This window comes from Ptychodera flava, unplaced genomic scaffold (genome assembly GCF_041260155.1).
Source record: "Ptychodera flava strain L36383 unplaced genomic scaffold, AS_Pfla_20210202 Scaffold_28__1_contigs__length_4768798_pilon, whole genome shotgun sequence".
Lineage (NCBI taxonomy): Eukaryota > Metazoa > Hemichordata > Enteropneusta > Ptychoderidae > Ptychodera > Ptychodera flava.
Genome location: NW_027248350.1, coordinates 2,397,437 through 2,410,096, shown reverse-complemented (window position 1 = coordinate 2,410,096; position 12,660 = coordinate 2,397,437). Strand labels below are relative to the sequence as shown.

The following is a 12,660-nucleotide window of genomic DNA, read 5'->3' as shown; positions in this document are numbered from 1 at the left end:
TTCTCGAGGGTCTATGAACAGACATGAAACTGGCTGTAATTTGGTCTATGAGTTTAGTCCTCAGGTAATTATGTATTTTCATTACCAGAGTAGAAATTTCCACTGAGCCTCAGAAAAATTTGCACTCAGATATCACAAGAAAACTCCATTTTCACTTTTTGTGATAACAGACTGCAAGATGATGTGCAAATTCTTTGTATTGCGTCCCTATCTGCTTAAAACACACACAATGTATTTGAATAGGAAATTTTAGGACATGACCGCTAGCTTTTCTGAACTAAAATTTTGTTACACTTTTTTATTTGCTGCAATCAAATTACATTGTGTTGATTTTCTTGTGTGTGTTTTCAGCCGCTTAAACGCGTACCTTTTAGAGTGGACGCAAAACAAAGAATTTAATTACTTTGGCCTAATATAACAATACTATCAGTAATCACTTAGCCATATGTATGTTTGGGCTATGGTGCACAATCTCTGTTTATTTATATGGATGTAGGCTTAACAAATGAAAAAGTCCTCCACGGTCCCTCCTAGCTCTGAACAGACTTCGTCAAACTTAAAGTTCCATTAGCTGTATCTTCTGGCGATTTTTCCGTTAGTTTTGATTGAAATGATCACTGGCTCATGTTAAATAGCCTGTCAAATAACAGAGAATCGCATATTATTCGGAAACATTACGTGCCCTACAACTAAATAACATGTGATTTTACAACGAAAATTTCAATTTTTGTCCGGACAGAAATACAAACTCTGTTGACACGCGAATTGTAACTTAGGCATTCTTCTGCACCTGCGCGAGCCATTTACAGCAATTTCAAAATAAATATTCATTACTTATGCCCGGTACTTACGTCGTAGTCCATTGTCCGAGCAACTTGCGTAGCCAGATGTCTGGCAATCCACGACGCAATGTTGTTTTGATCTGGCAATAAACGTAAACTTGTACATCTGGCGTGATCGCGGCGTCACCATATCTGCGTTCTCCCCACCAGTACGCTGAGCACGCCAGACATCAACAAACAAGCTCGAAAGGGCAACACGTTTGAACAAAAATTAGCAGTTTTATGTGGCTATAACATCACTAATCATGTTTGTTTCTTCGTAAAACAACATTTTGCAACAAATATGAGCCTCCAACTTGGAATTTTCCGAGGTAAAAAATGGTCAAAAGTTACAAATAATGGCCCTTTAATTTTAAATAAATTTTATATCTGACTGTTTACTTAGAAAACAAAAGATTAGCACATCATGGCACATTTGGATAATTTTTGTTTCAAAAATTTACATTTGTAAAAAAATTATTCATAATCTGATTGTGACACCCCCGCCCACGATCTAATGGTCCGTCCCCTAATCTCCCCTCGAGTTCTATCAACCGCGGGTTTCCCCTCCCCCTACGTATTTTCCGGTACCCAATATCGAAAATCTTCTCCCCGCCCACTGAATGAAAATAATGAAATTTCTTTCCGCCCACAGGAAATATCGATTTTTTCTCCCCGTCTCGATCTCGACGTCAGCTGATTATTTTTGAAAAAACTGCGCACGGACACTTTCTTGCACGGATATCTCAATTGAGCTATACAGAAATACAGTCACCTGTGGTCTATTCCGCGCTGCGTCTATATATGCGCCCGTCTATGGGGCAGAACACCAGTTCGCGAGATAAGGAGACAGGGCGTTTTCATCGCTGTAACGATGTCGCCGGCCGACATCGTTGCAACACTTCAAACAGTGGCGGCGCTCTCACTTCCGTTTCACTTCTGCTCTTGTCAGTCTCTTGCTACATAAGCCTGAATATGAACGTATCCATATAATGTTAAAGGGACAAAGTCGGCCATTTCTCCATGAAGTTTGTTTAATGCAAGATACTACTTATATTGATTGACATGATGAAAGATGCTGAATGAATGGGTGACCATGCATATATTTGACCCCGGTTTTAGACACATACATGAAACCATGGTGACAATGAATTAATGGTCATGGCAATTAAATTATTTTTGCCATGGCTTCATTACAAATTAGTAAAATCACTGTTTAAATGTAAAATGAAGGCCCTATACTCAACGGTTTATATCACTTTGAATGTTAATCAAACGTTGTAGTTTATCTTTTAGGGAAAATTCGTTTTAAAATTACTTGACAAGCCCACTACTGAAAAAACTCATCCATACATTCGTTACCTCCAGACTGGACTATTGTATCAGTCTGTTCTATGGTATTTCAAATGACCAACTAAATCGTCTGCAGTCTCTTCATAATGCAGCAGCCGTCTAGTCACAGGTACACGTAAATATGACCACATCACTCCTGTTTTAATTGATTTACACTGGTTACCTGTGAAAGCGCGTATTAGTTAATAACGACTTTAAGATTGTTAATGGCGATCACCGCTTTATTTGAAATATTTAATTGACCTGTATGTAACGACAAGAAATCTACGATCTTCAAAGAAATTGCGTGTAGGCCCCGTGTAGGCCTAACTCCTCCTCGCGGCTATTTTAATAAGCCTTACGGTCATAGAGCTTTTTCGGTACGTACTCCTTTTCTGTGGAATGCACTGCCTTCAGAAATTCGTTGCACCAGAAATGTTACATCTTTTAACAACAACAACTTTATTGTCTTCAGGCCTTCAGCCCAGATCAACACAGATAAAAGAATTACATAAACATTATAAACAGATTGCACCATTACGTAAATAATACCAAGGCTTCTTTCCCTAATTCAAAAGCTTGATAAGTATAAACTTTGCTAAATGACATATATTGTTACTCATGAAGAGTTTGTTAAATTTCGTAGACCTGGGTTTCTAATTGCCAAATTCGGCAGAAACTGAATCCGTAGATTGTCAGTGGTAAAGATTACATTCGAACAGAAAATGAAATTCATCATCAATAGAAAGAGTATCACAGATTTCACACGAACGTTCTGATCGCTCTAAGTATTACTACAACAAGTTTCAATCAATAGTTTGTGACTGGAACAACGTAACGGGGACTATGACAGTGCTTTTCGATATCTGTTGATTTTAAATATAAAGTTAATGAATGTTTTAAAATAGGAAAATCGAGCTCAACGTTACTGTGGTGGCCTATTGGAAATGAATTAGTGGTCTTACACGCAGCGCGGAATACTTTGGATATTAAAATAGTGCATGCAGCGGCCTTCGCCCCGGTGTGAGGGACTGTCTTGTGCGTTCACAAGTAAGGGAAAGACGGAAAGAAAGGGGAAAAAACTTTTACCTCTATGATCAAATTTCAGAATCGAAAGAAAAAGCGTTTCCTCTTTCCTGTGCCGTGTTCCGAACCGCAAGCAATCGAACAAAATGAAGGCAATCTCCACATGACAAACAACGGACAGACTAGACCCGGGAGCAGAGACAGTGAGTGAGGTTGTTCCTAGTTTCTGAGGGAAGACCAGCGGAAGCTAGGTTCAATTTCAGGATCGTCCATTGAATTAATATATGCATTATAAGCCAATCAACGGTCACAATAGTCATGAATTATTCATGATATTCTGTCCAATAACAATCGTCCATGGGAATCTGACATTGCTACTACGTTCGCAATGACGGTATATAAATGTAGACACTCACAATCAGTGGTTACTTATCTCTCAAAGTTCTAATTTGCGGAGTAATATCTAACAATGTCTGGACGTGGCAAAGGAGGCAAAGGTCTTGGTAAAGGAGGCGCCAAGCGTCATCGTAAAGTTCTTCGTGACAACATCCAGGGTATCACAAAGCCAGCAATCCGTCGTCTGGCCCGTCGTGGTGGTGTCAAGCGTATCTCTGGTCTCATCTACGAAGAAACCCGTGGTGTACTCAAGGTCTTCTTGGAGAACGTCATCCGTGATGCCGTCACCTACACCGAGCACGCCAAGAGAAAGACCGTCACCGCCATGGATGTCGTCTACGCTCTGAAACGCCAGGGCCGTACTCTGTACGGTTTTGGTGGTTAGACTGGTCAATAAAACGTTACTAAAACCGTAACCACACAACGGCCCTTTTTAGGGCCACACATCCTCCAAAAAGAGAACTACCGTTATCACTTGTGTGCAATCTTACAAGTATGATAGTGTGCATGGCTTTTTTTGAGTTTGGGGTGGGGTGTTCGATATAGCCCTGCGTACGATGCTGTGTGTTCCGCTACAGCTATGTGGTGAGCGGGGCATCGTACGCAGGGCTATGTTCGATAGTGTTGCCAATCTCAGCAAATTAAATTTAGTCAAATGGATTGCTTTTGGTCATCTGACCATATTTGGAATGAAGGAATAGTAAACCATGTAAATTGCGTACGATACCTTTAAAATAAAATCAATTGAAACGGAATAGGTTAGGTATGGCCAAAGGAATAAATTCAATTGAAAAAATTACTTTGAAAGGTCAAAGGAATAACGAAAGCTCAGCTTAATCGGTCAGGGTTTGGGCTGATCATTGCGTCTCGCGTGGACCAGACAAGTTGCCTAACCGCGGCCTTAACGGACTATCAATAGAAATCGGGAAGCCTCTCCAGTTCAAGGCGGGTTACGTAGTCAAGGCGGGTGATAGGGTATGTTGGCTGTCAGTAGAGATCTGTAAACGGGTTGCCAGTTTCAGACCGACAACTGTCACGTGTCTGTGAGAACGGAACTGTATCCCAGTGCTGTGAAACTGACGGGTATAAGTGAAGAAATTTGAATCAATGACAGATTACAACAAGGGGTGTTTGCCTTCATTGTGAGGTGAACAGCATTTTTAACTGTGTAAGATTCTAATTTTCATAAGACGACAATCATACAACATGAAAAGAAACCCTTTGTATACTTGCGTCTAACTTGGACTCTAAGACATCTTTATAATTAGGCCAAAGTAATTAAATTCTTTGTTTTGCGTCCCCACCCGCCTAGGTTTTTAAGGTTTTCATGAAAAACACACAGTGTACTTGAATAGGAAATTTTAGGACATGACCGCTTAGGGATGGACCATTAGATCTTGGGAGGGGGGGGGGTGGTCAAAAACAGAAAAAAAAAATTTTCAGAGCAGAAAGTTAGGAAAAAAAAAATCTTCAAACTAGTTTGCAAAATAAAAAAAAAATAAATAGGACAAAGGTGTAAAAAAAAAATCTGCAAAAGTCTTTAAAATTTTGAATTTTTTTTAGATTTTACCGACAGAAAGCAACTTTCTGTATTTTTAGTAGATCCTCCCGGCACATTTTAATTTTAATTTATACATTTAGAGTGACTGTATCCCTTATACTGGAAGTTGTGATTATCTTATCTTTTCAGGACTTTTGTATTCTGATCACTTGAAAATTATGAATTATAGAGCCTGTTTTCTACTTGTCTCTTGCGTACAAACCAAGCAGGTACACTAGGTAAAACATTGAAACTATGGTATGGTTGTCAAGACAGAAAGTTGTATTTGCCTTTTAAGATCAGGTAAACAGATGCAGGCCACATCAGTTTCATTTTTTCACGGCATTTTATTGCAATGATGAATGCAAGAATGGGTGAACAAGTAGAAACACGTCAATAATGATAAAAGAACATATCAAGTCATTATGCATTATTTTGCTTTTAAAAAGGCATTTTCAATTCTTTTTTCTCAAAAAACAGCCTTAAAAACAACAGCAACACATGTTTTAACATTCAACAATACACTACGTAGAATGCTATCTATCCAACAAATCCAACACAAAAACACACAAAAGGGTTGAACTTTGAAAGTTTCTCGATAGCAAATACTGAATAAATCTGCATGAATAATCGTTTTTGTGTAGCAAATTTCAAAGAAATTGGACAAGCCCTTTCAGAGAATACATATTTTTTGACCATGAATGGCATAAATTGCCCTAAAAAGACAAATATTGAAATTTCAACACATCTATACACATCCAATCAATTTGGACATGCTGCTACAGAGAAATAGATGTTTTGATCAAAAAAGGGCAACAATTGCTCTAAAAACACAAATATGCAAATTTAACTATATTATTTAGCTTATTTTAGCTTCTCAGCTTGTCAAAATCAATTGTAAATCATGAGATGCATGATGTTTGGTGGGGTGAATGTAGGCATTTCACAACGCAGTAGAAAGGGAAGCCAGGAAACCAAAATAGTCAATTTTCAAACTATAGGAAGCTACTGAGGAGCGAAGACCATGTTTCAGAGGAAGATGTGTAATCCGAAAAAAATGCTCCCAAAGTGCCACCAAATAACACCATTTTTATCTCTATTTTCAAAAGCTCCAACAGCAGGAGGGGGGACACCCCCCTCCTGACCTCCCCCCGTAAAAATACTCCCCAATGCCACCAAATAACACCATTTTAATCTCTATTTTTTCAAAAGCTCCAACGGCAGGAGGGGGACTCCCCCTCCTGACCACCCCCCGCAAAAATACTCCCCAAGTGCCACCAAATAACACCATTTTAATCTCTATTTTTCAAAAGCTCCAACGGCAGGAGGGGGACACCCCCTCCTGACCACCCCCCAAATACTCCCCAAGTGCCACCAAATAACACCATTTTAATCTCTATTTTTCAAAAGCTCCAAGGGCAGGAGGGGGACACCCCCTCCTGACCTCCCCCCGCAAAAATACTCCCCAAGTGCCACCAAATAACACCTGTTTTTCAAAAGCTCCAACAGCAGCAGGGGGACACCCCTCTCTTGACCTCCCCCCCCCCCCCGTGACCGCTTGCGTGGCCGCTTGTGGTGCTTGGCACCACATCTTTGCCCTCTATACCTTCAGACAGCGACGAACTAAAAAAAATTATAAATCTGAAAATTTACTCTGAAAAAAAAATATTTGCACAGCTAATCTCAATTGGAAAAAAAAAATTCAGAAATTTACAATAGTAAAAAAAAATTTTTACAATTTCATTGTGACCACCCCCCTCCCAAGGTCTAATGGTCCATCCCTTAGCTTTTCTGAACTAAAATTTTGTTACACTTTTTTTTATTTGCTGCAATCAAATTACATTGTGTTAATTTTCTTGTGTGTGTTTTTCAGCCGCTTAGACGCGTACCTTTTCCCATTTAGAGTGGACGCAAAACAAAGAATTTAATTACTTTGGCCTTAGTTGTGTTCTCATAAATATTGGTGAAAATCCCTTCTTTCATTTCCTTCATCCATTCTTAGGATCTTGTCTGATCTGCCACTTGAGCGTAAGGGATGGACCTTTAGACCTTGGGAGGGGGGTGGTCACAATGACATTGTGAAAATTTTTTTACTATTGTAAATTTCTGAAATTTTTTTTTCCAGAGTAAATTTTCAGATTTATAATTTTTTTTTCATTCGTCGCTGTCTGAAGATAAAGAGGGCAAACATGTGACGCCAAGCACCACAAGCGGCCACGCAAGCGGTCACTGGGAAGAGGTCAGGAGAGGGGTGTCCCCCTGCTGCTGTTGGAGCTTTTGAAAAATAGAGATTAAAATGGTTTTATTTGGTGGCACTTGGGGAATATTTTTGTGGGGGGTGGTCAGGAGGGGGTGTCCCCCTCCTGCCGTTGGAGCTTTTGAAAAATAGAGATTAAAATGGTGTTATTTGGTGGCACTTGGGGAGTATTTTTGCGGGGGGTGGTCAAGAGGGGGTGTCCCCCTCCTGCCGTTGGAGCTTTTAAAAAATAGAGATTAAAATGGCGTTATTTGGTGGCACTTGGGGAGTATTTTTGCGGAGGGATGTATTAAAAATACAGAAAGTTGCTTACTGTCGCTTACTGTTGGTAAAATCTAAAAAAAATTCAAAATTTTAAAGACTTTTGCAGATTTTTTTTTTACGCCTTTGTCTTCTTATTTATTTTTTTTTATTTGCAAACTAGTTTGAAGTTTTTTTTTTCCTAACTTTCTGCTCTGAAATGTTTTTTTTTTCTGTTTTTTAAACTACCCCCCCCAAGATCTAATGGTCCGTCCCTAAGAAAACTTTTCACCATGTTTTTCAGTAATATCAGCCGCTTTTATCCTTATCGTGCAAAAGTGTATTGAAGCAGGCACTGATGTCAACTGGGAGGTCTATCTGTGGAAAAAAGGAAATAAATGGTATGGACAACAAGTTTAATAAGCCAGGGTTTATTTTCATCCTGTCCTGTAGTAGAAACCAGTATTCAAAGGCACCCTGTAAACAGTCTTGCTTTTGTCACGGTCCCATGGACCCTGTTGTTATGCAAATAAGCTCGGATGATACCGGCTTGAGTTCTCTGAATATTTCACAATGGGGCACATGTACACCATACACATATTGCAATTTTAACTTTGTGTAGGTACAAAGACAAGCAGTTATGATCTTGTTCAGATGATCAATGCATTGAATTCTACTCTGACAACAGTACAACACTCTGGAAAGACTGCTATCTCCCAGGCAAGGTTACTGTGTAATACAGTTTTACTGTGCAATACACCACATGGAATCTGGATGTAGAGCTATAAAAGACAACTTTGTTGGTAGTCTTGAATAAATAAAGCAAACAAAATGGGTTAGAACTGTAAATACGGTATTTACAGTTCTTACCCATTTTGTTACTGGTTTTCTGTCTAATACTGTTCGACTGTGCAGTTTTTCTCCATGCAGTATTCTCAATTAGCTACTGGGAATGTGATAGGGATATATGGTAGTTTTGAGTGATCGGAGTATACAAATGAAGGCAAAATATAAGTCACAAAGTTTTAGTTTTGACGAATTAGATTTCCATATATTGATAATCCATCAATTATTGATATTAATTAATTTGATTTCAATTAATTTGCACCTCATTGTATTCAAGCTGTTTTTATAGATGGGCACATCTGCCATATGTGTAATCTGTGAGAACATAGGGACAGAGGCTGTGACTTACTATGGTAACTAAACTAGAACTAATACTTTGTCTAGCATGTCACATCATGGAATGTTACTGTCATGTAAGTGTGTTGATTTGATGGAAGTACAGTTGTGAGATGGTGTTGACACACTGCATCGCCAACAAAGAAATGTACAATAGAATAATAGATTGTGAATAAATGAGCAGGACATTGAACAAGACAGTGGTAGCATGCATTATGGCCACATGAGATGATAACAGTACAATGGTCCAATTTGAATGAAAGCTATTAAGGCCATAATGTATAGTGGTTTTTATGGAATTTCATGTACTTTTACCGCATTAATTTGCATTCTCTGTTTGTGTTTTTAATTAAAGGTAAAAAGTGCTCTCTTATTGTGCTCTGCACTTTCTGTTCCCAAACCTACAATGACAATTCAGGCGTATGAGGGCGCTGCTGCCCTTGCTTTCAAATGCAAAACCTCAAGCGACGCTTTCTGCAAATCACCGTTTTGCTTGTTTTGTGATATTGCCAAGATATAGGTAATACCAGAACTTGTTACCTATATCTTGGCAGTATGGTTGAGGGTACGCTTGTTTTTGGTAGTTTGACTACCAGACGGAGTGTCGAAATGTGGTGTATGGATATAGCCCCAGCGCCTCAACGTGCTTCAAATGTAAAGCAAGGATCGTATAGGTGCAATTATATATGCATTATCAGCCAATCAACGAACGAGTCCTTCCAAGCGTTACGGACCAATCAGCGATTTTGGCGCCATCTCCAAACAGTATAAAAATCAGTCGCTACATTGTTTTGGCATTCGAAGTCGTTCATCGCATCGTCAAGAAGAAATGGCACGTACCAAGCAAACCGCTCGTAAATCCACTGGTGGCAAGGCCCCAAGAAAACAACTGGCAACCAAAGCCGCTCGTAAGAGCGCACCAGCAACCGGAGGTGTCAAGAAACCCCATCGTTACAGGCCAGGTACCGTAGCTCTTCGTGAGATCCGTCGTTACCAGAAGAGCACCGAGCTACTGATCCGCAAGCTTCCATTCCAGCGTCTGGTCAGAGAAATCGCCCAGGACTTCAAGACCGATCTCCGCTTCCAGAGCTCCGCCGTCATGGCCCTGCAAGAAGCCAGTGAAGCTTACTTGGTCGGTCTCTTCGAAGATACCAACCTGTGCGCCATCCACGCCAAGCGTGTCACCATCATGCCCAAGGACATCCAGCTTGCCCGTCGTATCCGTGGCGAGCGTGCCTAAATGTGTGCCTAGCATACACAAACCAAACGGCCCTTTTCAGGGCCACCACATCCTCAAAAAAGAGAACTACCGTTCGTTCGCCTTTACACGTGCACTATTATCAGTACATGGCGCGTTTCTACTACAAAAATAAAGATAGAGCTTTTTTCATTAGTACATGGCGCGGCTCTGCTACAAAATAAAGATAAAGCTCCTAGTGTTTCTTCACCGATATGACAAGTCAACATTCATTGCTCCAAACTAGACTACATATAGACTAAGGTGCGTATTCAACACTTCCAACATAACAAAAAGTGAAAAGCAGTTCGCGCTTCGAAAGTTGCCTTACCCAGTTACTCCCACATGCGTATGCTTAGCTCAGTTTTATGATATGTAGCGTACCCGTTCCAAACTAAAGCTTAAACAAAAGCTACAATGATTCTGGTCATTCAAAATGGCCGCCACATTCGAAAACTGCGCTGTCATTGTTTTATAGACCATGTATTTTTTACATCCATGTTTAGACACGGCTGAGAGGCTCAATTTGAATACATGTACCTTATAACCTCGCAGCGCTTTCTAGGTCCAGGCCAAATTAGAAACTGAAGGTTAGGGTGCAGGTCTGCAGGCTTGCAGGTTGTTTTATGTAGCATGCCAGATTTTCTAAACCGAATGCAGATGAGAGATCAGACGATACAGAAGAGCCAATGATAAAGAAATCGTGTGAAAAGGAGCAGAACTAAAGGTTACAGTTGAAACTTTGAATATTGGTTTGGTGGCTGAAAAATCCGAAGTTCAATTATTTATTTTTACCGCGTTGTTAAACTAAACATGATGTATCCTGTATGATTCTCGGTTTTCCTGACGTAAGTAACATCCACACATGACATAAAGCAGACTGCAAGGTCCGTCGAGGGCGCTAGCGCCCCCGAGGGACAGTATTTCATTGGGTGGACTTGATTGGGACGACCGGTGTAGACCGGTGCACCCAGGCCAAGTAAGTTCGTACTTGATTGGGTCGGGGATTCTGCGCGCGCATCTATTCGGGATCCCCGAATAGCCCGATCGATTTTGGTCGGGCAGACGACGAATACAATATGGCGGCCACTTGATTGAGAATCCACCGGACGACCCCGACCACGTGACGGCAAGAACCGGTCATACTCCGGTCACATGAACCGGGGCGTCCCAATCAAGTCCACCCAATTGCTAATTTGAATAAACTGAATGGTGATTATCACTATCTCATTATCAATTTTAAAAGTCAATAACAACCGAATTCCAATAGTGTATGTTAAATACCGGGAAGTCACTAAGACTTACAAAAGTGAATTTACAAGAGTGAATTTATGAGCAAAGCAATCTTAATTCTTTGTGAAGTTGTGTGGTGCAATGAACATGTTAATAACGAAGGAAGTGTCCTCTTTTATGACAAATGGTCAAAGAGTAGAATTATAAGGCTTAAGTACACCTGGAATGATAGCAGACATGACTGGCTTGAACAGTGGGAAAAAAGTGCAAAAATTAGAAGAGGTACAATTAGACATGTCCAAGAGGAAATATTCCTCAATTCAATTCCAGATTCCTGGAAACAAATCATCAGTTCACACATCCAAAATGAAGAAATCTATGATATTTTAGACTAAGAAAATTATGGTCTGACAAAAAGTGATGTCAAAACCGGGTCACTATATTAGAAATTAGTGGAAAAATGGCATGCAAAATCAGATTGGTCAAAAATGGACGAGAATCTTACTCTCACTGAAAGCTACCTCAGTCGTCTTAATTTAGTAGAAATTGTCAGAAATTAAGTAAATGATTTATATTGGAAGATATTTCATAGAGGCCTAGTCACAGGAAGCTTGGCCACAACTATTTATTTAAGTGGTGGGAAACGCCATATTTGTGGTCAAGAAAAAACACTGGAACACATCTTATTTGAGTGTAAATATGTAAAAGAAATCTGGCAGAAATTTATTTCTTTTCAGAAAACACAACTTAACATTATCAATATCAAAGATTAGAAATTGCAGGGACTGAAAATGATAATAATTCAACATCAGACATATACTGTGTCACTTCCTTTGAAAAATGCAGAGTTTGGAATATTAGAAATTCTGCTACTCTTGACAGGATTAAAGTTTCCTTTCAATCCATGTTAACACAATTAGAACTAATTTGGGATAATTTGATGGTGAAGTAATGTGAGTTTAATCTGCAAAGGTAAGCTTTTCTTCTTAAGTTATTCACTTGTTTTCATGAGTAATTTGTAATATTGCAACATTCCACTATATGGCACCAAACATTTTTGAGAAATTTGAAAAATATGAAGATCCAATTATCCCAAATTAGTTCCAATTGTGTTTGTTATGCAATTAAAATGTCATCTTTCCTCATGGATGAATACATATTTCACTTGTAAGATGATGAACAAAGCTGAGGATTTTATCACAAAGTTTTCAAACCTTGTAAGACTTGATGGACAAGGATGCGCCCTGGATGAATTTATATGATGATCTTTAAGTTGAATAACTGATTTTTTTCTTCTTTTCAGGTAAGTTGCTTTGTAATTTTGTTCAAACGCTAGCCGCCTTCACAGATGTGTTGATTTGTTTAATTTGCCACTTTGTTGGAATAAATTCATCTT

At 39.4% G+C, this 12,660-nt stretch overlaps 2 protein-coding genes across 2 annotated transcripts; both read left to right on the top strand.

The window, feature by feature from the left end:
• The first annotated feature begins 3,634 nt into the window (after positions 1 to 3,634).
• On the top strand, positions 3,635 to 4,019 carry LOC139127024 (histone H4). Its single transcript, XM_070692952.1, has one exon. The coding sequence runs from the start codon at positions 3,649 to 3,651 to the stop codon at positions 3,958 to 3,960; it is 312 nt and encodes a 103-aa protein (XP_070549053.1). The 5' UTR covers positions 3,635 to 3,648; the 3' UTR covers positions 3,961 to 4,019.
• A 5,591-nt stretch (positions 4,020 to 9,610) lies between these two features.
• LOC139127012 (histone H3) lies at positions 9,611 to 10,073 on the top strand. Its single transcript, XM_070692943.1, has one exon. It carries the CDS (start codon positions 9,624 to 9,626, stop codon positions 10,032 to 10,034), a length of 411 nt encoding a protein of 136 aa, XP_070549044.1. The 5' UTR covers positions 9,611 to 9,623; the 3' UTR covers positions 10,035 to 10,073.
• The last annotated feature ends 2,587 nt before the right edge of the window (positions 10,074 to 12,660 follow it).

Coding starts and splice junctions, on each gene's coding strand:
- LOC139127024 (XM_070692952.1), top strand. CDS start 3,649: ATGTCTGGACGTGGCAAAGGAGGCAAAGGTCTTGGTAAAGGAGGCGCC.
- LOC139127012 (XM_070692943.1), top strand. CDS start 9,624: ATGGCACGTACCAAGCAAACCGCTCGTAAATCCACTGGTGGCAAGGCC.